Here is a 15,925-nt window from a genome sequence, read left to right on the forward strand (position 1 = left end):
GCTCCGGCTTGAGACCCAAGAAAAGGAGAATTGGGGCTGCTCTGTGCAAAACCACTAAACTGAGCAGGCAAGTATGATGTGTTTATTATTTTATGGGGAAAAAAAACAAAAAAAAATTTAACAGAAAAAAAAAAAAAAATCGAGCCTTTAACCACTTCCTTACTGGGCACTTAAACCCCGTTCCTGCCCAGAGGACTTTTTGCGATTCGGCACTGCGTCGCTTTAACTGACAATTGCGCGGTCGTGCGACGTGGCTTCCAAACAAAATTGACGTCCTTTTTTTCCCACAAATAGAGCTTTCTTTTGGTGGTATTTGATCACCTCTGCGGTTTTTATTTTTTGCGCTATAAACAAAAATAGAGCGACAATTTTGAAAAAAAAAAAAATTTTACTTGTTGCTATAATAAATAGCTCCTCTTTTTTTTTTTAATTTTTTTTTATCCTCAATCTAGGCCGAGACGTATTCTACACATTTTTAGTAAAAAAAAAAAAAAATCGCAATAAGCCACTGGTTTGCGCAAAAGTTATAGCGCCTACAAAATAAGGGACATAATTATAATTTTTTATTATTTTTTTTTACTAGTAATGGCGGCGATCTGCGATTCTTATTGTGACTGCGACATTATGGCGGACACGTCGGACACTTTTGACACATTTTTGGCGCCATTCACATTTATACTGCAATCAGTGCTATAAATATGCACTAATTACTGTATAAATGTGACTGGCAGGGAAGGGGTTAACACTAGGGGGTGAGGAAGGGGTTAAATGTGTACCCTAATATTAGTGTTCTAACTGTGGGGGGAGGGGGGTGACTGGGGGGGGTGACCGATCTGTGTCCCTATGTACAAGAGACAAAGATCGGTCTCCTCTCTCCCTGACAGGACGCTGTCATTGTGAGAGCCGGCAATGAGAAATGATCTCATATGTAAACATCATCTCTCATTGGCCGCACAGATCGCCTAGCAAATGGCCACTCCGATTGGCCGTTCACGGCGATCTGTGATTGGCTGTGTCCAAGGGACACGGCCAGCACAGCAGTTCCCCGCGGAAAGGGGCGGACGTCAAATGACGGCGCCCCAGAGAAGTAGAACCACCCTGCGGCCGTCAATAGTCATACGGCCGTCTGGAAGTGGTTAGAAACACTTATTTATATCCAATAAGACAGGTTTTGTCACTACACACGTGTTGGTAAATCTTGAGAGGTTGTGCAATCAGATTGTAGAAACTTTCAGATTTAATAAACTGATTGTGTTGAAATTCAAATACATGACGGTTCCGATATAAAACAGAAGTGCTTCAAAATAACTCATTAAAGCAAAAAACATTTCAATCAACAAAACCGTCTTCATGCTGATTCTTGTTTAAAAAAAAAAAAAAAAGCTTCATAAATAAAACATCCAGAAAATGTAAAACAGCAGAAGACACAAGATCTATGTGATATCTCACGCATCTTCGCTCAAATCTCCTGCCATATTCTTTTTTTTGTCTTTTAATTGACCTATTTCTGCATAGATGGCTATTGAAGCCACGGAGCACCATGATAGGATTATCAAAGCTACTGAACTGCGACAGCACTGTGGGGATGTGGGGGCTGCAGAAGGACTTATGCGGGATAAAATATTTATGCTACGCTGAGTCTTGTCAGTAGTGGGGGGGACGCTTAGCATTCAATCGCAGTGCCTGCAGCACTGGAGATATTATCCGGACCTGCAAATCGCCTGCGGGATCTCCACAATATGACACCAGTGACAATGTAATAGGAACATCATTCCCACAGTGCTGGCCTTTGCACATGACTGCAAACACATTGGAGTGCGCAAAGTCTGTGATGATAATTAGATCGACAATCTGTCTCTCCATCCGATTTGCCAAATCATTTAAACATCCGATGCTTAAGAACTGTGGCCCAGATTCACGTAGAAGCGCGCATCTTTGTGCGGGCGTAACGTATCCTAACAGTTATAATCAGGCTTTTCTTCCACTTTAAATCTGACACGTGTCCCGGATTGCCCGGGAATGTCCCGCAATTGGCATGTCTGTCCCGGGCACATTCATTCTGGGACAATACAATGTCCCAGAATGAAAGAGAGGAGACAGCCACCCCCTACTAACTAATAACTACATTTCCACAACTGGTTGCTAGGGCCAGCGCTGCCTGGCATCTTGCAACCAGTGACAATTTACTCTCAGACAGTGAGACCGGGAGCGAGGCCTGCGCTTAGCGGCAGGGACTGGTGTGATCCTCACTCTCCAGATAGTGACGCCACTATTTCCTTCTACACATGTGGCTCATGTAGAGGAAGCAACAGCAGCACTGCATCTGGTGGCAGGCTATGGGTGGCAAGCGGCACTGCATCTGGTGGCAGGCTATGGGTGGCAAGCGGCACTGCATCTGGTGGCAAGTGGCACATTCACCTGACAAATAACCCACCGCCAAATTCCCCCGAGACTACATTACCCCCCCCCCCTCCTCATCTTTTTTGGGGGAAGGTGAGAGAGGGGGTGTGTCCCTGAATGGCAGTTTGGAAATGTGGTCACCCTAGTTCTAGTCTTCCCCAAGTCTACCAAAGTAAGGGAATTTTATTTCTGCCTCGCTTGCTGTTGGAGAGTTCATCTCACTTCCTGTATTTTAAAACCTTAGCACAACAGGAAGTGAGAGAAAATCTTTCAATGGAATCCCGGATAGCAGTAAAAACCCCACAGGGGATTGAACCCTTTCTCACTTCTGAGACTAAAAAAATAAATAAAAAAATAAAAGAAGAACTATTTTGGATAGAGCAAGGCTGGTTTCACAACGGTGTTCTTCATAATCTTCATCCGCCTGCTCGGCAGGGGATCTCCCCACTGAGCAAGAGGATGACAGGTTCATGTCTGCTCCGCTATGCAGAGCGGACATGGACACAGCCCCCCCTGTTCTCTATGGGGCTGTCAGATGGAAACGGACATCCGATCCGCTGATTTTGGCGGACGAGATCAGATGCCGGCGAGTGTCGGAGGACATAGAGAGCTATGGATGGTCCGATTGGGTCTGCCTGAAAACTAACAGTCCTGATCGGACATCCCAAGGGAACATTCTAACTTCCTGTTCTTGCTATAGGACAGGAAGTGAATGTAAATCCCCCACAGATGGTAAAAAAAAAAAAACAACAACTGACAGGGGTTATATAGTCCTTACTTTATCCGAAATTAAAGAAAAAAAAAAAAAAAAAAGGTTTTGCCTTTAGTTGTGCTTTAATTAAAATAACAAACATGTTGCGCTTACCTGCTCAGTGCAATGGTATTGCACAGAGCAGCCCCAAACCTCCTCTTCTGGGGTCCCCCCCCCAAGGGTGCTCTCCACTCCTTTTCTATGTCTGCCCCCATAGCAAGCGATTGCAACGAGGGCAGACATGTGGGTTTGATACCAAAACAGTCTGTGCGTGTCTCTGCCTAAAGTCAGAGAGAAACGGAGCACGTGCAGAGCGGGGTGAGACAGTGTATTAGTGGATTCTACACAGTATAGACACTTCTTTTTAAAGTTTACATAGCCATACTTGCAAAAGGGGCCAGCCTGAAGTCATCAGGACCTCATATTCTGACTAAAGTTCCACTGTAACAGTTTAAAAAAACAGTTACATTCCTGGAATGCCGGAATTGCTAACTGTCACATTTGCTTGTGTCCTCAGACTGTGAAACCATCAGATGGCTGGTGTCATAACTGATGCGCAGCACAATTTTTATCTTAATGAATTCTATGCAACTTCTGTGTTGCAGGTAATACTTACCCGAGCCCCATCTCCATCCAGCAATGTTGCATGAGAGTCTTGGCTGTCCAGGACTCTCCCTTCTCCTTGGCTGAGACAGCAGTGGGCAGCAAAGGCACCCGCTACTGTCAAAGTCAGTGAGCCAAAGAGGAGAGAGGGCGGCTGAGATGCAGCTCTGTGTCTGGACGAACACACAGATCAGTGGCTCGGCTACCCCCATAGTAAGCTGCTTGCTGTGGGGGCACTCAGCAGGAGGGAGGGGCCAGGACAACCAGTGAGGAACCTGAGAAAAGGAGGATCCAGGCTGCTCTGTGCAAAACCATTACACAGAGGTAAGCCTGAAGTATAACATGTTTGTTGCTTCTAAACAAAGAACAAGACTTTAATATCACTTTAAGGCTGTCAGCAAATCGGCTTCTACAAACTTGGCACATTGCTCAAAAATAGAGAGCAACTGAGCATGTGCAGAGCAGGGTGAGACAATGTATTACTGGATTTTACACAGTATAGACACTTATTTTTAATGTTTTACATTTTACATAACTATACCGGCAAAAGGGGCCAGCCTTTTGGAGAGCAGCAATCCTATGAATGTGTGTCCCTGGGATGGGGTGGACTGTACCTGTAGGGGTATATTATATAGGGCCGAAACAACTAATCGATTAATCGACAACTAATCGATTATGAAATTGATCGATTACAATTTTCATAATCGATTAATCGTCCAGTAACATAATGGGGTTAAAAAAACAAAAATTAGCCCTTTATAGTACAAAAAAGCAAATCGCTACTGTAAATATTACTTTCACTGTCCCACAGTAAAAAAATGAACCCATTACAGTAGCGATTATTTGCTCTTTTTGTACTTATTTTTGTTTTTTAACCCCATTATGTTACTAAACATCTCAGGCCTGGGTCACACCTCTGTGTTTTGGTGCTTTTTGTAGAAACACACTACAGTTCATTTACATGTTTTTCTATGGGACACGTTCACATCCATGATTTTTTTTCAGCTGTTGCGTATTTGGAAAGGGCAAGGACTTTTTAACGCAAAACTGGGCTATTTTTTATTTTTTTGGTTCAATATACTTCAATGGAGAAGCTGCAGAAAAGCATGCAATGTATTTTTGTGTTTTGTAATCTGCCCGACAACAAATTGGCCTCAAAAAATGTAAAAATTCCCCCCCCCCTTTTTTTTTAATGCTATAATCCGATTAATCGAAACAATCGGCCAACTAATCGATTATGAAAATAATCGTTAGTTGCAGCCCTAATATTATATATAATCAGTGTATAGGATAATACAGGGTTGTATGGAGTGTCTCTATAGTAGTACATTATATATGATCAGTGTATAGCAGGGATATGCAATTAGCGGACCTCCACCTGTTGCAGCACTACAAGTCCCATGAGAGCACTACAAGTCCCATGAGGTATAGCAAGACTGACAGCCACAAGCATAACACCCAGAGGCTGGGGCAAAATGGGACTTGTAGTTTTGCAACAGCTGGAGCTTTGCTAATTGCATTTCCCTGGTGTATATGATAATACAGGATTGTATGGAGTGTATATTATACATGATCAGTGTATAGGAGTATATTATATATGATCAGTATATAGGATAATATAGGAGCATATAGTATAGGATAATATAGTATAGGATAATATAGGAGTATATAGTATAGGAGTATATTATATATGATCAGTGTATAGAATAATATAGGAGTGTATGATCAGTGTATAGGATAATATAGGAGTATATTATATATGATCAGTGTATAGGAGTATATTATATAAGATCAGTATATAGGAGTATATTATAGATGATCAGTGTATAGGAGTATATTATAGATGATCAGTGTATAGGATAATATAGGAGTATATGATCAGTGTATAGGATAATATAGGAGTATATGATCAGTGTATAGGATAATATAGGAGTATATTCTATATGATCAGTGTATATGATAATATAGGGAGTATATGATCAGTGTATAGGATAATATAGGAGTATATGATCAGTGTACAGGATCATATAGGGAGTATAAATATATATATGATCTCCGGTGGTCACAGATCAGTCTCCTCTATGGAGTGATGGGGAGTTCAGCTTCCCGCAGCGCCCTCTAGGGGTCACACGCGGCGCTGTTGTTACCAGATGTGAAGGCAGAGGCTGGGCCCCGCCCCCTCCTCTCCCAGACACACCTTCCTGCCATCATCCACATCCATGGAGTCCGCGGACGGGTCCGCTCTGCAAACTTCCCGGGAGAGGACGGCGGTGTGAAGGTAGACGGGTGGGGGTGTCCTAGGAGGGTGCACGGGGTTTGGATGTCCCCCCCAGGGATCAGCTCACAAACTTCTTCTAACCTGCCGGGGAGGGGCTGTGTTGGGTGTCGCTGATCTCCGTGTAACCCCCCGTCCTCTCCCTTTTCTTTTCGGGGCAGAAGAATGACATATTGTCTGATGAAGGAGGAGCCCGCCCACCTCTCTCGCAGGCCCCGCCCACCTCTCCCAGGTTAAGCCGCACACGTTGGTGCAAAGCCTGGCGCTGCTGTGAATGGTCGGAGATTGGGTGGCTGTGATTGGCTGTGGGTCCGTTGAGATGGGCGGTCCGTAGTCGCTATTTGAGCCGAAGCTTTCCCCGCTGCTGTGCACTTGTACACGTATAGAGAGCGGCGCTGGGAGGAGTGGGCGGAGTCCCGGAGAGCGGAGTCCCGGATAGCGGAGTATAGTGTGTTGTTCCCGGGGAGTGAGTCCGGAGTGTGGATTGTACCGCATGGTGGGTTGTGTATGGACGCGGCGGTGCGGGGCCCCTCGGAGGACGGTGGAAGTCCCCGCCCATGCCTGTAGATCCCGGCTGCCTGGATGGGCGGATCATGAAGTGTTTGACTTTCTTTCTTCTGCTTCCAGAGACCTTCAAGAAGTCTAAAAAGAGCGGCGGCCGGGCGGGCGGCAAGGTGCAGGCATGCTATGAGATCGTCCCCCTGGCCCTCAAGAGGAAGATGGCTGCGGAGCTCTACCCTGCCCAGCACACCGACATCCCCGACAACGCCACCGCCAAGAAGAACGCCCTCCATATCACCCCGCACAGCTCCCCGCCACCTCCGCCGCTCCACAACCTCAACAACAACCACATCGACACCGATCACTGGCAGTCCTCACACCCGACCCTCCGAGAGAGGTGAGACGGCGCCCCCTGCCGGGGGATACAATACACGGGGAGCACCGGGGGATCACAGGAGGCAGTGCAATCACTGGGGGGATCAGGAGGAGGCTCTGCAATCACTGGGGGGACCAGAGGAGGCTCTGCAATCACTGGGGGGACCAGAGGAGGCTGGGGGATCAGAGGAGGCTCTGCAATCACTGGGGGGACCAGAGGAGGCTCTGCAATCACTGGGGGGACCAGAGGAGGCTGGGGGATCAGAGGAGGCTCTGCAATCACTGGGGGGATCAGAGGAGGCTCTGCAATCACTGGGGGGATCACAGGAGGCTCTGCAATCACTGGGGGGATCACAGGAGGCTCTGCAATCACTGGGGGGATCACAGGAGGCTCTGCAATCACTGGGGGGATCACAGGAGACTCTGCAATCACTGGAGGGGATCACAGGAGGCTCTGCAATCACTGGGGGGATCAGGAGGAGGCTCTGCAATCACTGGGGGGATCAGAGGAGGCTCTGCAATCACTGGGGGGATCACAGGAGGCTATGCAATCACTGGGGGGATCACAGGAGGCTCTGCAATCACTGGGGGGGATCAGAGGAGGCTCTGCAATCACTGGGGGGATCAGAGGAGGCTCTGCAATCACTGGGGGGATCAGAGGAGGCTCTGCAATCACTGGGGGGATCACAGGAGGCTCTGCAATCACTGGGGGGATCAGGAGGATGTTCTGCAATCACTGGGGGGATCAGAGGAGGCTCTGCAATCACTGGGGGGATCACAGGAGGCTATGCAATCACTGGGGGGATCACTGGAGGCTATGCAATCACTGGGGGGGATCACTGGAGGCTATGCAATCACTGGGGGGGATCACTGGAGGCTCTGCAATCACTGGGGGGGGGATCAGGAGGAGGCTCTGCAATCACTGAGGGGATTAGAGGAAGCTCTGCAATCACTGGGGGGGGGGGGGTCACAGGAGGCTCTGCAATCACTGGGGGGGGGGGTCACAGGAGGCTCTGCAATCACTGGAGAGGGGGGGGGTCATATGAGGCTCGTACAGTACCTAGGAATCATAGGAAGGCTTTGTTATCACTGGGGGGGTCATACAGAGGCTCAGCCATCACAGTGGTTTGACATCCAGGCAGTATAATCACAGGGGCATCATATTCAAGAACTGCAATCACAGAGGAATTATGACCCTGCACTGTAATTGGGAGACCCATCACACCCAGGCACTCCAATTACAGAAATATTATACCCAGGCACTACACTCCCAGGGGGGCAGCACATCCGTCCAGTGCAATCACAGAGGCTGCATGCCCTGGCAGCACAATTAGAGAAGAGAACACAAGCAGGCACTCTAATGACAGAGGTGGCCTGGCACTGCAATCACAGGGGCATACTATCCTCCCACTGCCATCAGAAGGGGCATCACATCCAAGTACTCAAATGACATGGGCATCCGTGCAATCACAGGGGCACAACATCTGGCACTGCAGTCACGAGAGTAAATTTTGAAACTAATATAGGGGCACAGTCTGGCCATGAAATCAGTCACTGTAATCAGAGCTGTATCACTTCCCTGACACTGCAATCACAGGGGCACTACAATCACAGGGATCACCCTCACTGACACTGCAATCACAGGGGCACTACAATCACAGGGATCGCCCTCACTGACACTGCAATCACAGGGGCACTACAGGGATTACTGACACTGCAATCACAGGGGCACTACAGGGATTACTGACACTGCAATCACAGGGGCACTGCAAGCACAGGGATCACCCTCACTGACACTGCAATCACAGGGGCACTACAAACACAGGGATCACCCTCACTGACACTCTGCAATCACAGGGGCACTACAGGGATTACTGACACTGCAATCACAGGGGCACTACAGGGATTACTGACACTGCAATCACAGGGGCACTACAGGGATTACTGACACTGCAATCACAGGGGCACTACAGGGATTACTGACACTGCAATCACAGGGGAATCTTTTTACTGACACTGCAATCACAGGGGAATCTTTTTACTGACACTGCAATCACAGGGGAATCTTTTTACTGACACTGCAATCACAGGAGTACCAGCCCCAGCAGTGCGCTGAGATTTGCATTCAAAACTGGATCACAATGTAAACATAGGGGTAGGAGATCCCCACAGCCATAGCTACACACCAGAGTACAAGCCCTTGGAGTCTGTGGCATTTTAGTAAGAGATACAAACTAACATCTTCCTTACATCACAGCTGTATGTGTTTTATATAGATCTTCTGAACCTAGGTTGCAGCTCTTTTAGACCCTGATCAATGGGAAAACATTGTATTGCTCTAGTTCCAATGATAAAATACTGAGGGTGGGTTAGGCCAGCAGCCCCCAGATGGTGCAGGCATCACACACAAGCCCCATGTGAGTGGTTGGGCTCTGCTGGTGTATCGGCATATGTAGATTGTGCATAGCAGGATCCCCCGCAACAATTCAGCAAGCAATGCATGCACTGAGCTGTTGCTAATCTGCAAGGAGCATCAGCGAGAACACGACAAGGTCTAAGCATGGCAATACTGATAGGGGGCTTTCCTCATTGCAGGGATGCCAGGAGCATAACACTGGGTCAGATCACTCAACAAGAGACACGGCTACTACAAACACATCAGGCTGCCGTCATTAAGAGACATTAGCAGCAATACATAGAACACTGCACATCAGAGAGGGATGACAGCGGACACAAGAGAATAACACGCAGGATATTTCCCACACCAGAACAGATTGCAGAGGGGAATACCGATCACCTTCCTAAGGTGCTGGGAATATTAATTTCTGCCACAACAGTACTATCTACATTATACCTTTCTGTTTGATAAATATCAAAATTCTATTTTTGCCACATTTCATGTAAGATTATCCAGTAATAGAATACCGATCACAGCCCAGCAGATAAGGATTTAGAGGATGAGACTTAAAAAAAAAAAAAAAATACATTTTTTTGTGAGACTTGGATGTTAAGAATAGCACATCTAACGGCTGCATTAAGATTCAGGAGGCATACAAGCGATGGCACAGGTCCCAGAAATGATTGCTGTTCATCTACAAGAAGCTGACATTTGCAGACTGAACACTCATGTCACACACCCCCCCCCCCCCCCCCCCCCCCGCCACAGAGGAGCTTACACTCTATTGTCCATACACATTAGCACACCTATAGGGCCCTCTAACAATAGGTTTTTGGCTAGCCTGAGAGTTTGTATAAATACAATAATATCCAACCTATATTATATACGGATCACAAGTAAATCTAATGCATTTGCATTTTTCTTTGCAAATTTTAAATTCAGTATAGATAATAGATTTAATTATTTTATTACTTTATTAGAGCTAGGTTTTGTTTCTTGGCCATTTATTTGTCAGTAAGTCCATTTGCTTGTTTTGGCCATCAGCTACGAAGCAGCTATAGAACTACAATGACCAGCAAGACAAAGCCTGCTTGTAACGAGCCCCAGTCTCTCTGGCTCGCCCGTTATCCCTAGTCTCCGAATGGGGATTGACAGCAAGAAATTAAAGCTTTTCAGGCAAAGCCGCGCACTTCTAGATTTTCTTTCCAGTAGTGTAAAATTAATCTGTAGAGAATTTCTATGAATACACAGAAAGATCCCTCTGATTAACCAGATTAACCCACACAAAACCGGAGACTATCTTGGGAGGAACACGTACTGCAATATAAACAGAACCGTGTACGTGTCAGAAGTCAGCCCGCCCTTGGATATAGTGAACCTGCTGAGCTTATTGTTATTTATATAGCACCAGCAAATACACAGAGCTTTATGTACTATACTGTCACATCAGTCCCTGCCCCCGAGGAGCTAAAGGTCCTCATTTCACATACTAGGGATAGGTAACCCTTTTCTTTTGGGGGAAACCCCTGCAGATTTTGTCCTGGTCAGTATTTGAACCAAGAACCCCAGTGCTGCAAGGCATAAGTGCCACTGTAATGATAAAAAATGTAGTAACCTACAACAACTAGCCAGCACTTGCCATGGGATACGGTCACATCTATAGCATTGAATAAACCTGTACAGCAGGGATATGCAATTAGCGGACCTCCAGCTGTTGCAAAACTACAAGTTCCATCATGCCTGGGTGTCATGCTTGTGGCTGGCAGAGTTTTGCTATGCCTCATGGAACTTGTAGTTCTGCAACAGCTGGAGGTCCGCTAATTGCATATCACTGCTGTACAGCTTCTGTCAAAGAGCCATAAATCTGAGCGACCAATCAACAGTTAACTTCCGCAGCTTTCTTTTAATCTGATTGGTTGCTGCAGGTTCCTGCACGTAGCTGCTCTTTTCATCATCTTATTAGATTAGCCTCTCTTACATTGAAAAAGGACAGCCTGCCCTATTAAATTATGCTGAACAAATGTCCTCCTGTACTGTAGAAGGATAATGTTGTACCTGCAGCGTTCTGAAGTGTATTTTCATTTCTTTCAGAAACGCGCTGATGTTCAACAACGAATTAATGGCCGATATTCACTTTATCGTGGGTCCCGCTGGGGCCTCCAAGAAAGTCCCCGCACACAAGGTATACCGAGCAGTAAGACTGACCCAACCTTTTTCTATGTTACTCTGAAGTTAGATGCTAAACTTTAGGTTTTCCCCCCTTTTTAGTACATTTTGGCTGTCGGCAGCTCGGTGTTCTATGCCATGTTTTATGGCGATCTAGCGGAGGTGAAATCTGAAATCCATATCCCAGACGTGGAACCTGCAGCATTTTTAATCCTTTTAAAGTAAGTGGTCATTAAAGAATTGGAAAAAAAAAAAAGAAGTACTGCAGCAAACATAAAAGCTTATAAAATATGCATCTTATAGCTGGCATTAATGGCTTCCTCCTGATCTGAAGATTTAATATGGTCATCTGAACACGTTGTTCATAAACCACAAAAGCTTTGTGTTTTGATTCTGTATGGATACAGATAGATCTATAAATCATTGCTAGTAGATGGATGAAATATAGGCCTAAGTATTCAATGCTGTTTTTGTTCCTGGAAAAATAAGTTTGGCATGCTCATGATTAACTGTAACCAAGCAAATCGTCTTTAGTCAATTTATTAATTTTACAGAATTTATATAGCCCCAACTGTTTACACAGCGCTTTACAACAGAAGGGTAGACAATACAATTTGATACAGTAGGAATCAAAGGGCCCTACTCAATAGAGCTTACAATCTAAGAGAGGGTTAAGAGATGCAAAAGGTGTGGGGGTTGAGCTGATGGAGAAAACCGTTCAGTGGTTAGGTTGAAGCGGGCTAGGCTTCTCTGAAGAGAGCTTTTCAGGGATTGTGTAAAAGTGGACAGAGTAGGAGATCGTCGTAAAGTTTGGGGTAGGGAGTTCCATGGGATGTGAGAAGTCCTGGAGGAGAGCATAGTAGAAGGTGTCAAAGGAGCTAGAGAGAACAGGAGGTCTTATTTAGAAGAGATACTGCAGTCAGTCTTGCCTAAAAAAGGTTATTTGCTGAAAACACTCAACTACTGAAGGTAACCATACAGAGAGAATGAAGTAGGCTACCACTGCCAACCCCTCGTGAAAACAATGAATGCCTGGATCTTATGGTGATCCAATGGCGGCAGTACTTTGAGTCACTGATCTGAAGCAAGTGTGCAATTTAGGAGCTTTGTGAATAAGTACTCAACTAGCCTTTCAGAAAGTTGTTGCCAATGTTGGCCTACAAATTGTTTTCTCAGTACAGGTGTCCTTTAATCTTTTGTCACCGGCCTTATGCATATATGTGGCAGTGGTCTTTAATATGCGTACAGCCAGTATCACCGTTTTGATTGCGAGCATGCTCACTCAGCAGCCCTAGCACCATGACCATGCTGCCACTGGCATTCCTGGGCTCTGTTAATGATTGGTGGCATAGGTTACCAACAACATGGTTACAATTCTGGGATTTCTTTCCATGGCGTGCTCGGTCCGATGTTTGCCTTGGACACAGTGGCCCTTTACCATGTGATCAGCAGTGTCCAATCACAGTTGTCACATGTAAACAGACTTGCTGGATATCAGCTCTCTCTTCCTCACACAGAGACAGCGTGTGAGGAAATGAGAGTCGATAACCAGAAAGTCTGTTTACATGTGACAGCTGTGATTGGACACAGCTGATCACGTGGTAAAGGGCCGATGTGTCCAAGGCAGACAGTGGTCAGAGCACGCCATGGAAGGACATCCTATGTGTGAGGGCACAGTGAGTACAGCATTTACGCTGATAATCAGGGCACCAATTATCAGTGCCGCCTCATCAGTAAAAGAGAAAGAAAATTTTGCAAAGAAACAATTTAACAGAAACTAAGAAAGGTTACAATTTCATTTATTTATTTTTGTTTAGCAAAAAAAAATAAAAACCCCAGTGGTGATTAAATGCCACCAAAAGAAAGCTCTGTCTAAAAAAAAAAAAAAAATGATAAAAATGTAATTTGAATACAGTGCTCCATGACTGAGTAAATGTCGTTCAAAGTGTAACAGCACTGAAAGCAGGCTTGGTAGGAAGGGGGGTGAAGTTGCCCGGTATTGAAGTGGTTAAATTCATTGCTATGAATGTCTTAATATCTAATTTTGCTGCTTTTTTAGCTGTCCCTTTAAGCCCTGGAATGAAATGTTAATGGCTCAATTCTTCTTTGTAGGTACTTGTACAGCGATGAGATTGACCTGGAAGCGGACACTGTGCTTGCAACACTCTACGCTGCCAAGAAGTACATTGTTCCTGCGCTGGCCAAGGCCTGTGTCAATTTCCTGGAGACCAGCCTAGAGGCCAAGAATGCCTGTGTTTTGCTTTCACAAAGCCGGCTTTTTGAAGAGCCCGAGCTGACTCTGCGGTGTTGGGAGGTTATAGACGCTCAGGCAGAGCTTGCGTTGAAGTCGGAAGGCTTCTGTGAGATTGATCTGCCGACTCTGGAGATTATTGTGACACGAGAGACCCTCAATACAAAAGAGGATGTTGTGTTCGAGGCGGTTTCGAGCTGGGCAGAGGCCGAGTGCAAAAGGCAAGGCCTGCCAGCCACCCCTACCAATAAAAGGAATGTATTGGGGAAAGCACTATACTTGGTACGGATTCCCACCATGACTCTGGAGGAATTTGCCAATGGAGCTGCCCAGTCAGACATTTTAACCTTGGAGGAGACGCGCAGCATCTTCTTGTGGTACACGGCTGCTAACAAACCGCAACTCGAGTTCCCGCTTGTTAAAAGGAAAGGACTGGCACCTCAGAGGTGCCACAGATTCCAGTCTTCAGCCTACCGCAGTAACCAGTGGAGGTACAGGGGGCGCTGTGACAGCATCCAGTTTGCCGTTGACAAAAGGATATTTATTGGTGGTCTTGGGCTTTATGGGTCGAGCTGCGGTAAAGCAGAATATAGTGTAAAAATTGAACTTAAACGGCAGGGGGTGGTCCTTGCCCAAAACCTGACTAAATTTGTTTCTGATGGATCAAGTAACACCTTCTCAGTCTGGTTTGAGCACCCAGTGCAAGTAGAACAGGACACCTTTTACACTGTCAGCGCCATCTTGGACGGGAATGAACTCAGCTACTTTGGGCAGGAAGGGATGACGGAGGTGCAGTGTGGGAAGGTGACCTTCCAGTTCCAGTGCTCTTCGGACAGTACCAACGGAACTGGGGTGCAGGGGGGACAGATTCCCGAGCTCATCTTCTACGCATGACCCATTTCACCCGCTACTGCTAAAGCACATTGACGCGCCCCCTTTCACCCGGTTGGTCCTGACACGCACTGAAAAGGGGGGCGTAAGCATTTTTTTTTTTGTTTCTTTTTTTATGTTAAAACTGTACATCAGTATGGAATGTAACAAACTGCCTGTCAAAACTCCAACTGAAGGAATGCTTTTAGAGTTTAATCTTATTTTATTTATTTATAAACTATTTGAATTATTAAAACTGCAACATGCAGGGAGATGATAAAGAAATCCGCACACAATGTGCTTTTATTTTGTATATAGATAACTTGTTAAAACATAAAAAAAAAAAAAAAAAACGCAGATTCAAGGGAGAACTGCGGTTATATATGTTACATAAAAGATTTTTACTTCTACCCAGTTATGCTTTATTCTTGTTTGTTGTGAAGGTGAAAACTTGCGAAGGTTGTTTCAAGTGAATGCAAACCCATTCAGTCACTCGCATGCATCTACAGCAAAGTCTATTAGAGGGGAAAGGCTCCTTCTGTCTCACATTTGCCAGAAGCTGAGACAAATATATAAAAGTGTCTCACAGCATATGCAAAATAACTTACAAGAACAATTTCCTTACAGCTATTGGCTTTTCACTCGGGTTCAACGCCTTTTTTGAATTTTCGAGGTGCAGTAAACCCTATGTAACATTAAAGTGTATGTAAACCCCCCTCCTTGTAAAACAACCTTTTCAGTTTAACTTCTTGAGCCCCGGGCCATAGTCAAATGACGGCGGCAAGGTGGCTCTATAAATCCCAGCCGCCGTCTTTTGATGTCTTCGCATTCTCCGGCCACTGGGGGGCGCGCACCCGGCACGTCCCCGATGCGCGTGCCTGGCGGCCGCGATGTCCGCCAGGTACCCCGTGATCGGCAATGACAGAGCAGGGACGTGGAGCTCTGTGTGTAAACACAGAGCTCCACGTCCTGTCAGGGAGAGGAGACAGATGCTGTGTCCCTTGTACATAGGGACACAGCATCGGTCACCTCCCCCAGTCAGTCCCTCTCCACACCCAGGATACACATTTAACCCCTTCCTCACCCCCTAGTGTTAACCCCTTCCCTGCCAGTCACATTTATACAGTAATCAGTGCATTTTTATAGCACTGTTCGCTGTATTAATGTGAATGGTCCCAAAAATGTGTCAAAAGTGTCCGATGTGTCCGCCGCAATTTCGCAGTACTGACAAAATTCTCAGATCGCCGTATTACTAGTAAAAAAAAAAAAATAATAAAAAAAATGTCAGAATTCTATCCCCTATTTTGTAGCCACTATAACTTTTGTACAAACCAA

General features: G+C 45.9%; 2 protein-coding genes across 4 annotated transcripts in view; one reads left to right on the forward strand and one right to left on the reverse strand.

Moving 5' to 3' along the window:
- Window positions 1-15,925, reverse strand: part of BRF1 (BRF1 RNA polymerase III transcription initiation factor subunit) — a 437,396-nt gene that overhangs the window by 212,439 nt on the left and 209,032 nt on the right. The gene's annotated exons all lie outside the window — the stretch shown is intronic.
- On the forward strand, window positions 5,958-15,004 carry BTBD6 (BTB domain containing 6). 3 transcript variants are annotated; one of them, XM_040332967.1, is made up of 5 exons: window positions 5,958-6,032; window positions 6,657-6,927; window positions 11,395-11,485; window positions 11,572-11,690; window positions 13,582-15,004. In XM_040332967.1, exons 2-5 carry the CDS (start codon window positions 6,749-6,751, stop codon window positions 14,612-14,614), a joined length of 1,422 nt encoding a protein of 473 aa, XP_040188901.1. In that variant the 5' UTR covers window positions 5,958-6,032; window positions 6,657-6,748; the 3' UTR covers window positions 14,615-15,004. The 3 variants fall into 3 exon arrangements, with proteins under 3 accessions (XP_040188901.1, XP_040188900.1, XP_040188902.1); XM_040332968.1 differs by lacking the exon at window positions 5,958-6,032 and adding an exon at window positions 6,389-6,525; XM_040332966.1 differs by lacking the exon at window positions 5,958-6,032 and having other exon boundaries at window positions 6,300-6,927.

This window comes from Rana temporaria, chromosome 13 (genome assembly GCF_905171775.1).
Source record: "Rana temporaria chromosome 13, aRanTem1.1, whole genome shotgun sequence".
NCBI lineage: Eukaryota > Metazoa > Chordata > Amphibia > Anura > Ranidae > Rana > Rana temporaria.